The sequence below is a fragment of the Rhinoraja longicauda genome, chromosome 2, assembly GCF_053455715.1.
Source record: "Rhinoraja longicauda isolate Sanriku21f chromosome 2, sRhiLon1.1, whole genome shotgun sequence".
Lineage (NCBI taxonomy): Eukaryota > Metazoa > Chordata > Chondrichthyes > Rajiformes > Arhynchobatidae > Rhinoraja > Rhinoraja longicauda.
Window position 1 is genome coordinate 30,529,777 of NC_135954.1, and position 15,662 is coordinate 30,545,438.

General features: G+C 40.6%; 1 protein-coding gene across 2 annotated transcripts in view; it reads left to right on the forward strand.

Moving 5' to 3' along the window:
* nebl (nebulette) overlaps positions 1–15,662 on the forward strand; it is a 248,629-nt gene that overhangs the window by 132,481 nt on the left and 100,486 nt on the right. For both annotated transcript variants that reach the window (XM_078416421.1, XM_078416429.1), the window contains exon 4: positions 15,231–15,338. In XM_078416421.1, coding sequence (XP_078272547.1) covers positions 15,231–15,338 — 108 coding nt within the window. The remainder of the gene's footprint in view (positions 1–15,230; positions 15,339–15,662) is intronic.

A 15,662-nucleotide genomic window follows, 5' to 3' on the forward strand; every position in this document is an offset into this window, starting at 1 on the left:
TTAAGACATGGCTGTCAAATAATGATTATAGATTTATGATAGAAGAGAGTATAGAGGTAGGCTGGGACTAGATCTTGGAGGCATTTGAAACAAGCATGCAGACTGGTGTTCCTCTCATGGGCAAGTATAACGATACCATATTATTTATCCCAGGAGGGAAATTGCCAACAGTCATAAAACACAACAAGTTACATGAAACATGACATTAAAGTTGAATTAAATTTAACTGGTCTGGTTCAGTTTCAGACCATGGGCTGAAATTGATAGTGAGGTGTTAGTGGGACTGAAACCACTGGCTTTATTTCATTTAATATTAAATAGAAAATCACAAATAAGCAGGAGTGGAGGGGATCCGGAGTAGGGATGAAATGAAGCTGAATGTTAGTAACATTAGAAAGAGAGTAGATTATGAAGCTGTGTTATCAGATGATGTTGATGGGAAAAGTTGGAGGATGCCCGAAGAATGGATGCTTGTGAGGTGCCGGGATGATGAAGCAGGAAGTAAAACCTTTCTGTGAGTCCCTTGTCTACGATTGGACCAACGATAAGTGAAAGAGGTGCATGTGGTCTCATCCAGCTGCAAGACACAGAGGCAGTGGAATTAGCCAATGTGGTTGACTAATTCCAGTCGGCACGAGGAGGACAGAGGGATAGATTGCCAAGATCAAAATCGCATGAAATGTAATTTGTTGCATAGTTTTGCATTAATCATTTGCATTAATGTAGAAATTCATATTTAAAAGCTCTGCATGGCCATGCAAAGTTTGCATGACCCTGCACACATTTGCTACCCTTGTCCAGTTATTTGCAACAAGCCCGCATTAAGTTTCACCAGATATATTTCCAAGAATTCCACCACTACCTCATTCAACAATTGTTCTCTGTTTCTTCCATTGTTCTCGATGGCACCTCTAATCTTTCTCTAATTTCCCCTCAATTCTTCACCTGCTTCTACCCTATTGATCTTCCTGGTCTTCACTTCAGCTTTCCTTCAATGCCTTCATTCTCTTGTTATCTCCTGATAACATAACATAACAACACTTTATTGTCACTCGGCACAACACCGAGCGAAATTTCAGCAGTCACACAAAATACAGCAAAAAGAAAAGAACACAGGACACCCGACCCCAACACAAACATCCATCACAGTGACTCCAAACACCCCCTCACTGTGATGGAGGCAACAAAACTTCCCCTCTCTTCCCCCCGCACCCACGGACAGGCAGCTCGACCCCTACCGAGGCAAACGACACGCACAGCCCCCGCAAGGGGATGGAAGGCCCCCCGGCCGAGCCGCCCCGGGCACCGAAACGTCCCGCGGCCACACCGGGCGATGTTAAGTCCAACGGCCGAGCCGCACCGGGCACTGAAACGTCCCGCGGCCACACCGGGCGATGTTAAGTCCAGCGGCCAAGCCGCACCGGGCATTGAAACGTCCCGCGGCCGAGCCGCACCGGGCACTGAAACGTCCCGCGGCCACACCGGGCACTGAAACGTCCCGCGGCCACACCGGGCGATGTTAAGTCCAGCGGCCAAGCCGCACCGGGCACTGAAACGTCCCGCGGCCGAGCCGCACCGGGCACTGAAACGTCCCGCGGCCGCACCGGGCGATGTTAAGTCCAGCGGCCGAGCCGCACCGGGCACTGAAACGTCCCGCGGCCGAGCTGCGCCGGCAATGTTAAGGCCCGCAGCCGAGCCGCACCGGGCACTGAAACGTCCCGCAGCCGAGCTGCGCCGGCAATGTTAAGGCCCGCAGCCGAGCCGCGCCCCGGGGAAGAGACCTAATAAAATAAAGGTTTCCCCCCGCCCCACCCCCCCCCCCCCACCCCACCCCCCCACCCCACCCCACACCCCCACCACACCCCCACCACACACCCCCACCACACATACACAGCCAAAAACAGAAACAAAAACCATCCCAACACCGACACAAACAAAAAAAAAGAAAAAAAGACAACAGACTGCCAGAGAGCCGCAGCCGTTAGGCGCAGCCAACTCCTCCCCAAACATGTCTTCCCCCCCCCTTCCAAAACCTGTCCCACTTTGATCTTTCCCAATTTCCACAGCCTTATTTTCTCACTGCTTCCTCATTCAATTATCAGATAATTGTAGTTTCTTTTGATTACTCTCCCAGACTTCTATCCATGGCATTGATGCCAAGGCATTGAATAATTATCGACTTTACTTTCCCCATGCATTTTTTCCCCACCTCTATGATAACTAAACTTTTGCTTTGAATGATTCCTGCTCTATTACTAAACAAAATGAATGCTCATACAAGTTGAGCCTCGAGCCAGAGGTTATCCCTAATGCCCATTGCTGAGTCCTCAAATGTCTTCCCTTCCTTATACCACTACTTTTTAATTCACACTAATACTTCTTCCACAAAAACTGCACTGGCTTTGTTTTCACAGGCATAACCTGAGGCTTGCTTTAAATACTTTTACAAAATGTATTCTTCGTCTGCTCATATGAAAGTGCTGTCTGCATTTTAAACTATTTAAAGGCAAATTCTGCATTTGGACTGAAAATGTACTAAGGATGTTTTCTTAAGATGAGTCTCCATTAAATTGATTATTATTTAACGCATTAACAACTTTTAGTTATCTAATGACTAAATAAATAATTGTTATCTAAATAACTATTCATTATTTAGAAAGCTTACATAAAGCTTAATCTTTCTGCCACAATATTGAATTCCCCTGAAATTCTAGGCAGCTTTTTAAGAAGTGGATACTGGGAATAGGTACACAGGATAGAGTGCAGAATGCAGAACTGGATGTGGGAGGATATAGTGGAGGTCTAGCTGCGATTGCATCAAAGGTTATGCTTCATATGGGAGAGTGGGAGGCATCTCACATGTGCCGTGTAATTATTTAATTGTGCTTGCGATCACTGGGAACAGCAGTCTTAAACTGACTTTTAATTGCCGTGGTTGTAATAGGGCTGTTTTCCGTGTTGAAATTGATTTGATCATGATTGATTTTATCTCAGATGGGCATTTAAAAACTAAATTGTTTTACAATACATTGTAAAATGTATTGTAAAAGTGCCTATTTATTTTTTATATGCTCACCTGAGGCTCCTAAACAAAATTGGGCTCCTGGGACAGATACCCTCGTACAAGCTCAAAATCTTTGGGCAATTCATGTATTGAATGTATTATGGCCATTCATCTTTGGGCAACATGTTTAAAGATCAACAAAACACAGGAAATTGGGTTTGCCAGTCTCTGCCTTAACTGAGCAGATTACAGTATTATTATGCCCCAGGTCTTGACAACTTTGGGATACTTGATCTAAACTTTGATGCCTCACTGGCCCTTTTTAGTTGTAAATGCCTCATTTATGCTCAGACTTTATGCACAGAGCTCTCTTGCACTCAACACCATCAACTTCTGAGCAATACCTTGATTAGTATGGGTGTCAGGGGTTATGGGGGGAAGGCAGGAGAATGGGGTTAGGAGGGAGAGATAGATCAGCCATGATTGAATGGCGGAGTAGACCTGATGGGCTGAATGGTCTAATTCTGCTCCTATCACTTATGACCTTGTGACCTCAGTTGTTTTTGAGGTGTGCTTTCAAAGTAGCCCAAATTGGGAAGGTGTAACAAGTGGTTAGGAAAGTAAGTAACATACTGGCCTGTCTTACAAGAATGTTAGAGTTCAGATACAGGGAGGCATTTTACAGTTGTACCGGGTACTAATGAGGCCACACCTGGAGTACTGTGCATAGTTTTAGTAATCTTATTTAAGAAATAATATATTGGCCTTGAAGACTATCCAAAAGAGATTCACCAGGCTCATTACCGGGATGACTAATTTGTTCTATCACAAACAGTTAAAGATCTGGTAAAAGTTAAAGATCAAGGTAAAATAAGGGAACTCAAGGTAAAGGAACCGCTTGGAGGTAGTGACGATAATATGATTAGTTTTAATCTGCAATTTGAAAGGGAGAAGGTTAAACCAGGAATGTCAGTGTTGCAGTTGAACAAAGAGGACTATGAAGGCTTGAGAGAGGAGCTGGCCAAGGTCGAATGGAAAAGGATCCTAGCAGGGATGACAGTGGAAGGATGGCAGATATCTCTGGGCATAATCCAGAAGATGCAGGATCATTTCATTCCATAGAGGAAGAAAGATTCTAAGGGGATTAAGAGGCAACCGTGGCTGACAAGGGAAGTTAGAGATGGAATAAAACTAAAAGAAAAGATGTATAACATAGCAAAGAGTAGTGGGAAGCCAGAGGATTGGGCAACTTTCAAAAGACAACAGAAGGTAGCAAAAAGGGATATACGGGCTGAAAAGATGAGGTACGAAGCGAAGCTGGCCAAGAATATAAAGGACAGTAAAAGCTTCTTTAGGTACGTTAAGAGAAAAAGATTAGTAAAGACAAATGTGGGTCCCTTGAAGGCAGAAACCGGTGAAATTATTATGGGTAACAAGGAAATGGTGGAAGAGTTGGACAGGTACTTCGGATCTGTCTTCACTGAGGAAGACACAATCTCCCAGATGTACTAGTGGACAGAGGATCTAGGGAGACAGAGGGACTGATAGAAATTTGCATTAGGTGAGAAATAGTATTGGGTAGACTGATGGGACTGAAGGCTGATAAATCCCCAGGGCCTGACGGTCTGCATCCCAGGGTACTCAAGGAGGTGGCTCTAGAAATCGTGGACGCATTGGGGATCATTTTCCAATGTTCAACAGATTCAGGATCAGTTCCTGTGGATTGGATCAGTTCCTGTGGATAATGTTATCTCATTTTTCAAGAAAGGAGCAGGAGGGAAAACGGGGAATTATAGACCAGTTAGCCTGACATCGGTGGTGGGGAAGATGCTGGAGTCAATTATTAAAGAGGTAATAACGACGCATTTGGATAGCAGTAAAATAATCGGTCCAAGTCAGCATGGATTTATGAAGAGGAAATCCTGCTTGTCTAATCTTCTGGATTTTTTTGAGGATGTGACAAGTAAAATGGATGAAGGAGAGCCAGTGGATGTAGTGTATCTGGACTTTCAGAAAGCCTTTGATAAGATCCCACATGGGAGGTTGATGAGCAAAATTAGAGCACATGGTATTGGGGGTAGGGTGGTGACATGGATAAAGAATTGGTTGGCAGACAGTAAACAAAGAGTAGGAATAAACGGGTCCTTTTCAGAATGGCAGGCAGTGGCGAGTGGAGTGCCGCAAGGCTCGGTGCTGGGACCGTAAATATTTACAATAATGATTTGGATGATGGAATTGGAAGTAACACTAGCAAGTTAGCAGATGACACAAAGCTGGGTGGCAGTGTGAACTGCAAAGAGGATGTTCGGAGGTTGCAGGGCGACTTGGACAGATTGAGTGAGTGGGCAGATGCATAGCAGATGCAATATAATGTAGATAAATGTGAGGTTATCCAGTTTGGCGACAAAAACAAGGAGGCAGATTATTATCTCAATGGTGTCAGATTAGGTAAAGGGGAAGGGCAACGAGACCTTGGTGTTCTCGTACACGAGTCACTGAAAGTAAGCGTGCAGGTACAGCAGGCAATGAAGAAAGTTAATGGCATGTTGGCCTTCATAACGAGAGGATTTGAGTATAGGAGTAAAAAGGTCCTTCTGCAGTTGTATAGGGCCCTGGTGAGACCACGTCTGGAGTATTGTGTGCAGTTTTGGTCTCCTAATTTGAGGAAGGACGTCTTTGCTATTGAGGCAATTCAGCGTAGGTTCATGAGGTTAATCCCTGGGATGGAGGGACTGTCATATGAGGAAAGATTGGAAAGACTGTGCTTGTATTCACTGGAGTTTAGAAGGATGAGAGGGGATCTTATAGAGATATATAAAATTATAGAAGGACTGGGCAAGCTAGATGCAGGAAAAATGTTCCCAATATTGGGGGAGTCCAGAACCAGGGGCCACAGTCTAAGAATAAAGGGGAGGGGGAGAATTAAAACTGAGGTGAGAAGAAACTTTTTCACCCAGAGAGTTGTGAATTTGTGGAATTCTCTGCCACAGAAGGCAGTGGAGGCCAATTCACTGAATGAATTTAAAAGAGAGTTAGATAGCGCTCTAGGGGCTAGTGGAATCAAGGGATATGGGGAGACGGCAGGCAAGGGTTACTGATTGTAGATGATCAGCCATGATCACAATTAATGGCGGTGCTGGCTCGAAGGGCCAAATGGCCTCCTCCTGTACCTGTTTTCTATGTTTCTATCTCAAGTCAATATTCTTTGCAGTTTAGAAGAACAAAGGCTGATTTGATTGAGACATGTAAAACACTAAGGTGGATTGACAGGTTCGATGTCAAAATGCTTCTATTATTGGGAGAATTGCAAAGAAGAAAACATAGACTGGGGCTGTGATTTAAAAGTCAGGTGCAGAAGTACTTCTTGCAGGTGATAGTTAATTCCTGGAATTCTCTACCCCAGTGGGTTATGCAGGCTTATAGCATTAGTGATGGGAAGGAAGGGGGTTGGGGGGGGGGGGGGGGGGTCGGGCGGGAGGAGGAGAGAGGAGACGCGGGATGGTGGTACTTAGAGAAAGTAAAACATTTTTGAAATATCAGGGTGTTGAGGGTGATACCAAACTGGAGGAGACAAAGCTGTGATGAGATTGAATAGTGGGGCAGGATTGCGGGGCCAAGTGGCCTACACATGCTTGTATTTTGAATGTAATGTAATGTTCTCGGCATCTAAGTTGTGACATCAAATCCTCCTCCAGAGATTTGAACACGACCCTGAGCTGATGCTGCGCATCAGATGTGCTTGATGTGTTTGACGAGTCATTAAAATAAGGCTCCATTTACCCTCTGCCATGATCATCGATCAGATCCTGTGATACATTTGTAAAGAATGACTAGTGGTTACCTGTGGTATCTTTGCCAATATTTATCCTCCAAATCATCATGCGTAAAATAGATTTTGTGAACTGAATTACAGAACTGTTTGCATGGTCTTGCTGTGTGCAATATGGCTGAGCATATCTTATATTAGATATCAGTGCTCCGCAATGATTGTAAAATGTTTCAGGATGTCCTGATAATAGAGCCGCTATGTCTCAAAATCCTCTCAATACTAGCCACTGCTGGAGTTTTGTATTCATTTCCATCTCAATCTATATCTGTCTTGCTGTCAGCAAAGTATCCACAACACTTAGCTTATTTTCAACTTTCCAGAACTTAATGTCTTTAAATATTAACAACCCTTCTGCCTTCCATTCATACACCTGCTTAATGCTCATGCTGCATTTCAGTCCTACTACACAATGCAATGTCACTGCCTCCTCGGGTTGCTTCCTTATCAGAGTAATGCCAATTTCCTTGATGTTTATTTTATTTTAAAATCATGGAAAATTTGAGAATTTATGTTGAATTGGAATGTTTCTCTGCTCAGAATGTTAGTTCAGGCCTTGCGATTTCTGGGATCATTTCCTGTCCTGACTAATAATTTACACTGACATTCTGCCTCCTGGTGTCTTGGAGGTGCGTTTCAATTATTTTAGTTAGGTTTCTTTAACCCTTACTTTACACATTGGCCATTTAAATTTAATCCAGATTTCTCTTTTATGCATTTTACCTGAATAGATAGAGAAAACTTTGTGGTACTATTTCTTCTTATGTCCTTGAACAATGTTTTACCTTCAGAGGACTTAATTTATTTTCTTCTGTAAGATGTGTATGCCTCTGCTGTGCCCAGTATTTATTACTTAAACGTTATTTCCCTTGAGAGGTGCTGGTGTGCAGAAGGAACTCCCACATTCTTGTTAGTTAATAGCTTCCAGGATTTTGATTCGGTGAAGATGTGAGAATGTTTATCCAAGACAATATGCAATTCAAAGGAGAATTTGGAAGTGATGGAATTTCCATTGCTTGCTTCCTTTGTATTTTTATTGTCAAAGAATGATTTGATATAATATTGATTTTTTTCATTGTATTTGCCACTCTTTGAGGCATCTGATAAGCATACATTCACACCTTAATGCCTCCAATACACGAATTAAAATACAAATTGTGTTGCCATGGTAATCTTTTGAACAGTGCATTTGTTTTTGTTCGTCAAACTCTGAATTTACTTTAGCATTCCTGCATATTCCTAGGATGTTAAAGCTAAAGGTTCTTTGTTGCTCATTGTTAATTGATAGATTTTCATAGTCTAACTTTCTACATTGATCCTGGCATCCTCAATATCAAATAATATTTCTCCCAGCCCAGTAACATTAATACCTTTCCCTTTGTTTTCATCGTTTGCACTTCAGGGCTCTGAAATTGAATATACTGTATCGTCACTCTCAGTATTTACCGTTTGTTATGGTTTGCATTGCAAACAAGTTAAACCATTCCATTTCCTTTTTCTGGAAATAATGAGTTCAATACTTTTCTGTAGGTTGAATGAATTCCATTCACTATTTCGTGTGATGGAAGAATACATGAAAAAATCAAAAGTTAATGAAATGTTCTTCTGCTTTGATCCACTGGAATATAAATACAACATCTTCCTTAAAGCCTTTATGTACTTATGTTATTTTCTCCTTTGATAAGAATGATGGAATTTTGTGTATGCCTACAGCTAAATTTTGGCCCCCTAAACTTTTGTTGTAATTTTTGGTTTAATATTTTCTTTTGAAGTTGACAGTTTTGTTTGAAGTTGCTGTTTGCTCCTTGCTAGTTTTCTAGGTTGTCATGAAAGGAATACATTATTTGCTTAGAAAAATAATTCATGAGGTTTTTTGTACACAGAGTAAATTTTGCATGCTCGTATTTTCTGTCCATATTATATATATTCATATTATACATATTATATACTTAAGATACTGTATTCCTCTGGGCCTGTGTTTGACTCGGATTTAATTTCTGGAAAGAGAAAATCAATATTAGAATTAAATCTATTTTCAATCTCCATTCAGATCCATATCCTCCTGACTTGGTGGAGAGATTAGGGTTGGATTCAATGGGTTTAAGGAAATCTGTTTGAGGATAAAGATGGTCTAGATTTTGGAGATGAAAATTGAAGGGGTGTTAAGGCAACAACCAGAAAAAAATGTATTGCCATGAACCTTGAGCATATGAAGAAACTATCATCTGTTTGCAAACCCAACAGGTCCAAAATCCTCCATTCACAACATTGCCTTTTGCACTCTGATACAAAGCAGTGGTGATTCCAACACTCCTGTATGCATCAGAAACCTGAAAACACTTGAAAAGTTCCGTCAACGATGTCTTCGAAGCAGCTTAAATATCAGCTGAGAAGACAGAAGAACCAACGTCAGCGTGCTGAACGAAGCAAAAACATCAAGCATCGAAGCCTTCGTCATCAAGAACCAACTAAGATGGAGCGGTCATGTTGTTCAGATGGAAGACGAGCATCTACCAAAGCTAGCCTTCTACTCCCAGCTTAAAGAAGGCAAACGTAAAAGAGGCGGACAAAAGAAGAGATTCAAAGACGCCTTAAAAGCCAGCATGAAGAAATGTGAAATTGACATCGACAATTGGGAAACCAATGCCAAAGGCAGGAAACTCTGGCGAACCATCATCCAAAAAGGAACAGCGACCTTTGAAGCCAACAGATGCGCAGAATTAGAAGAAAAGATAAGTAAACGGAAAGAGAGGCAGCAACAACTAAAGCCTGATCTGACATCTGGAATTACCTGCCCTGAATGCCAAAAAACTTTCAAAGCCAGGATTGGACATAAGCCACCTGAGAGCTCATAAAAATAATGGAACGTAGACCATCATCCTCGACCTCGAGGAATAGCCATGATGATGACGATGACCTATCCGCAATGTCCCAAGATAAGCAGTATTCCTTATTCATTCTGTTGTTCTTGTCCTCCCACTTTATGATTTCCTCATGTTGCTGTTTGGTGAAATGCAACAATATAGGTTTTGTGAGCCGTGAGGAAAATCAACTAAAAGATCATAAATTGCGAGAGAAATTTCCTTCTGTTGCCGTCATCATACTTGGGGGTCAAGTAATTTTCAAATAGCATTTATCACATAATAATGACATGAAACGTATACACATTGCAACAACTGTTGTTGGTACTTTTTAAAATAAAGCTTTTACTTGGATTTCTGAACATTTCAGATAAGCCTAGGACTGTACTCATGTTCTTTCCACATTCTGTTGGCTGACGAGAAGAGTGCTTTTCTATGATCACTCAAATAAATTACTGTAATCGCAATTCAGCTGAATTATTTATTTTAAAGTGAAACTTGAGCATTGGAATATTTTTGAGTTGGGCAAGTTAGTAAACTCATTTTTAAGTGCTTACTATAAAGCACCAGAGGTTACAACTGTTCATTGAATGTAAGTACAGCAAATATTGGCTCATAGTTTCTTACAATTAAAATGTTGCCTTTGACACTGGCCACAACTTTCAGCTGAACTACTGTGTAATTCAAATTTTCTTCTGGAAAGCTGAATAAATTGTTTTACGGTAATAGTCAATTTAGAGAGAGGTGGAGTGAATTTTCCAAAGTTCTGCATACATTAGGAAGTCGGGCATTTCCCCAACACCTCTCACCAACTTCTACAGATGCACCGCAGAAAGCATTTTATCGGGATGCACCACAGCATTGTTTGGGAATTGCAAGAAATTGCAGAGAATTGCAGACGCAGCCCAGAACATCGCGCAAACCAACCTAGCTTCCATTGACTCCATTTCCATGTCACGCTGCCTCGGCAAAGCCAGCAGCATGGTCGAACGATTCTCACTCCAGACATTCCCTCTTCTACCCTCTCCCATCAGGCAAGATTACAGAGGTGTGAAAACGCACCCTCTAGATTCAGGGACCTAGCTGTTATCAGGCAACTGAACCAACCTATCACCAACTAGAGAGCGTTCTTGACCTACCATCTACCTCATTGGAGACCCTTAGACTATCTTCAATTTGACATTATTTTTCACTAAGCGTTATTCCTTTTATTCTGTATCTGTACACTGTGGGACGGCTTGATTGTAATCATGTACAGGCTTATCGCTGACTGGATAACACGGAACAAAAAAGTATTTCACTGTACCTCGAAACACGTGACACTAAACTAAATTAAACATCATTTCAGGAGGGAACAAGAACTCATTTATCACCTGGTTCAGTTTTCAAATGTGGTACGAAGTCTAACAATTTGAATTCTATGGAAATATAGGATTATTATTTTCAGTGTGTTTTAATCAGAAACACCAGTTGCCTCAGTCATGTAACAGACAAATCGTGATTATTTTTTACATTCGGAAGTGTCCTCTAGATAATGATCTCGCAATAGTGAAGGCATTGTAATAGCCAGTGTTCACATTTTTTCATTTTCTGTGTGCAATTTTCGAACTCCAATGCGATATCATTAGTGATCCAGCCTTCATATCCTCCTCATCTGCAATTATGCTGAAATCACCTGAATTGATATGAATATCAGATATTTATGATTAATCACACAAGGTCTAAGGGAGGTTGTGATATTATGTTGTTTCACCGCCATTTATTTATTGGGAAATTGGCTCATAAAAATAATTTAAAGTATCTAGATTGTAATTTCCTAACTTAAATTTTTGAAGGAATTTGGAATGTTGAAAGGTATTTGCATTTAGATTTAATTTCTTATATTTCTGTTTCTAATTTAATCTATATACATCCCCATTTTTTTTATTGCTCTGCATACTGTTTAAAAAAAGTAAATAGAAATGCCTCTAGGTTTCCAGACATTGAGAATTCTTAAATGTGATTGGCTTAGACAGCTTAACGACTTCACAGCTACTGGTTATCAAGGATTCTCAGCAGCACATGTCAAAAAAGGGAAGATCTTGGCAGGCTGCTTTTATTAATATCTATGTGCAGTGCTGCAGCTTGAATGTTGACCTCAAATTCTGGACTTTTTATGTTTAGAAATCTTTAATAGGAGCTACTGTATGAAGTCTTGAATGCCATTGTCAAGCATATTTTTATTGAGATTTGTGTTTCAGTAACACAAACCATAAAGTATGACAATTGCCTTTTTTATTGAAGAAATCCCAGTGAAAGTGCATTCGCGAGGCAATGCAAATAAATCTTTACAAGATTAGCAAATGGATTATGTAGCCATTGAGGAATCATTCTGCAAGTAATTTCTACGTAACCATTATTATGAATTTTAAAAAAACGCATTTGAAGAAGTAGAATCCAATCATAAGATCATAGGTGATAGGAGCAGAATTAGGCCATTTGTCCCATCAAGTCTACTCCGCCATTCAATCATGGCTGATCTATCTCTCCCTCCTAACGTCATTCTCCTGCCTTCTCTCCATAACCTCTGACACCTGTACTAATCAAGAAATGTATTTGCCAGCAAAAATTTAGCCAGTGGGGTTAAAGGGGCAGTGTAATTCGGAGCATGAAATTGGCTGGGAGATAGATAACAGAGAGCAGCGATGAATGATTGTTCCTCTGACTGGAGGGAGTTATGCAGTGCTCCTCCTCAGTGGTTGATGTCAGGACCACTACTTCTCTTTGACACGCATTAAATGACTGGATTTAGATATTGAGGGTTCAAAACATCTTGGAAATGCCACAATACAACAATGTGGTCAAAGAAACCAGAGAACTGCAGACAAGTTGGCCTGAAGGAAACCTGCTATTATTTATTATTAAGGAAGAGGTAGCAGAGCCCTTAGAAAATAATAAAAAAGACTGGGCAGAATCAACATGAATTTATGAAAGAGGAATCAAATTTGATAAATCTGAGGGAATGTTTATAATGCATGTAAGTAGCAGAATAGATAAGGGCCAGTTGATAATGTTCCTAAGGTCATAAGTAATCACAGAATTTGGCCATTTGGCCAATCCCAGTCTACTCCACCATCCAATCATGGCTGATCTATCTTTCCCTCTCAACCCCATTCTCCTGCCTTCTCCCCATTACCTTTGACACCCATACTAATCAAGTATTTGTCAATCTCTACCTTAAAAATATAATTTGACTTGTCCCCCATAGCCATCTGTAGCAATGAATTACTTAATGTGTATTTCTTCATTCTGAAGATAAGGTGCTGCTCAAAATATTATTAAGCATGTTTGGAGTGCATGATATTAAACCTATGTGGATTGAGAATTGGTTGATGAGCACAAAAAAAGGGAATAAATGAATACTTGACAGTTTGGGAAGATATGGCTACAGGATTGGTGTTGGGCCCTAGCTGTTCACAATCAAATTAGTTAAATGAGGTTTCAAACATAATATATCCAGGTTTGCTTATGATAGAAAACCTGATGACTGAGCTAGGAGGTAGATGTAGATTCATCAAAGTAAAGGACATATAAAATGAATTGGAAAGGACATGGCAAATGGAATGTCATATATAACATTGTGAGATAATGAAACTTGATAGAAAAATTAGAAATGCAAAACATTTCTTAAAATGGTCAGTGTTTCAAAGGTGTTAATGGTCAGAAATACCCAGGTGTTTTTGTGCATGAATCACTGAAAGTTAATATGCATGTTCAGGTAGCAATTGGGAAGGCAAGTGGTTTGTTGGCCTTTATTGCAAGAGGATATGAGTAGAAAGGTTATGATATCTCCCTACCTTTCTTGCATTTGGGGGAGTGCAGTTAAGATTCATCTGAGTGAATCCTGGGATGGCAGTTTTCTTCCATGAGTAGACTGGATCAAGTTCAGAAGTGATCTCCTGCATAGAAAATTCTTCAGGACCTTGAAAGGATAATTGCAGAGTTTATGTTTCCTCTGGTTTCACTGTCTAATACTAGGCTTCACATTCTCACAATAAGAGGCCAGCCATTTAAGAAGCTTCTTCACTCAGAGGGTAAAGCATTCTAAGAATTGCTACCAAGGATGACTGTGGAAAATTAGTCATTGAATATATTCAAGGCAAATGGGCAGATTTTTAGATATTGAATGTATTAAGAGATGTTGGGTTATCTGTGGGAAGGTTCTTGTTTAGATTTAGATTTAGAGATACAGCGCGGAAACAGGCCCTTCGCCCACCGAGTCCGTGCCACCCAGCGATCCCTGCACATTAACACTATCCTACACACACTGGGGACAATTTTTTTACATTTACCCAGTCAATTAACCTACATACCTGTACGTCTTTGAAGTGTGGGAGGAAACCGAAGATCTCGGAGAAAACCCACGCAGGTCACGGGGAGAACGTACAAACTCTGTACAGACGCCGCCCGTAGTCAGGATCGAACCTGAGTCTCCGGCGCTGCATTCGCTGTAAGGCAGCAACTCTACCGCTGCGCCACCGTGTTGCTTATGTCAAAGGTGTTGCTTATGTCAAAGATCAGTGATAATCTTATTGAATGGCAGAGCAGACACGAGAGGCAAAATGGTTTACTCCTGCTTCTGTTTCTGATATTAGTATGTTCCTGATGTATCAGAAAGCATGACATTTCAGAAGAATATAGACTGAAGAAGTGGACAGATGCACTGCAACTGAAATTTAGTGTGTAAAAGTGAAATGTAAACCATTTTTGTCAAAGGAATTTGGAGAGGGTAATATTGGCAATCTCCTCTTTCCTACTTCATTCATATAGTTAAAATGTTAAGGGGAGCTTCAGGAACAGAAAGATGGGGATTTAAGCACACATATTTATGAGGGTGACAGGATAGATAGTGAATGTTATTTAAATGGGTTTTTTTGCAGTGAGGACTGCACTACACAAACAAGGCATTAATGCTAAACCGGGCCCTGCCTCACATGGAGTGTTATGGCCGTTCTGGGTATTACAATTTCAAATTGATGCTAAGTGTTTAGAGTAGGCACAGAAGAAACTTAACAGAATGACCTCAGAGATGAAAGAATAATTGTTTGACGAAACTGGAGAAGTTGAGCTTTTCTCCTTACAAAAAGAAGTTAGAGGTTTGATAGCAGTCCAAACTCATGAATAGTATTTTTGTACTAAATGAAAAACTGCCCAGTTCCAGATTATCAGTGACTAAGAGACACCAAATCGAGGACATTGGCAAACGAACTAGAGAATAGAATTGAGAAAGTATTATTTTAGCCTCATGATTCTGAACTGAACAGCAGTGCATGTTGGAAGTTAATTCTATGATAACTTTCAAAATATAATTAATACAGAATTAAAGGGACTAGTGTGCAGGTGAAAAGATACCAGTGGGACTTGATGACTTCAATAGTCTGAAGATCTGGCACAGACATTGTGGCCAATGTCTTCTTCCTCCAAAGGGGCACCATTTCATGGTTCTAAGTACACCCATGACAAACATGTGATTTAAACAACATTTTCTTTTCTCTTCCAGGCCAAATACAAAGAAGACTTTGAAAAGAATCGAGGGAGAGGATTTAGCATTGTTACTGACACTCCTGAACTGCAAAGATTAAAAAGAACTCAAGAACAAATCAGTAATGTATGTAATGTTCTGTGCGAGAACATGCATGAGAACATTGTTTTCTCTGTTCCTGTTTTGTTTTGCTAAACTAAATGATACGTAGATTGAATTGCAGCGTTAGGAGAGAGTGCAAAAAGTGTGTGATGAAAATGGAATGACTGGGTGTGGAATGTGGAATGACATGGGAAGTCCAGTTAATTCTTCTTCAAATTATTTCCTGATTTACTTTCTAATGTGCAATGCATCCCACCCAAAATAAATGTTTTGGTAATTTGTTCTTACAGTTACATTTCTCAGATGATGATAATTGTTTTATTTCATACAGATTCTGGAAGTGCATGT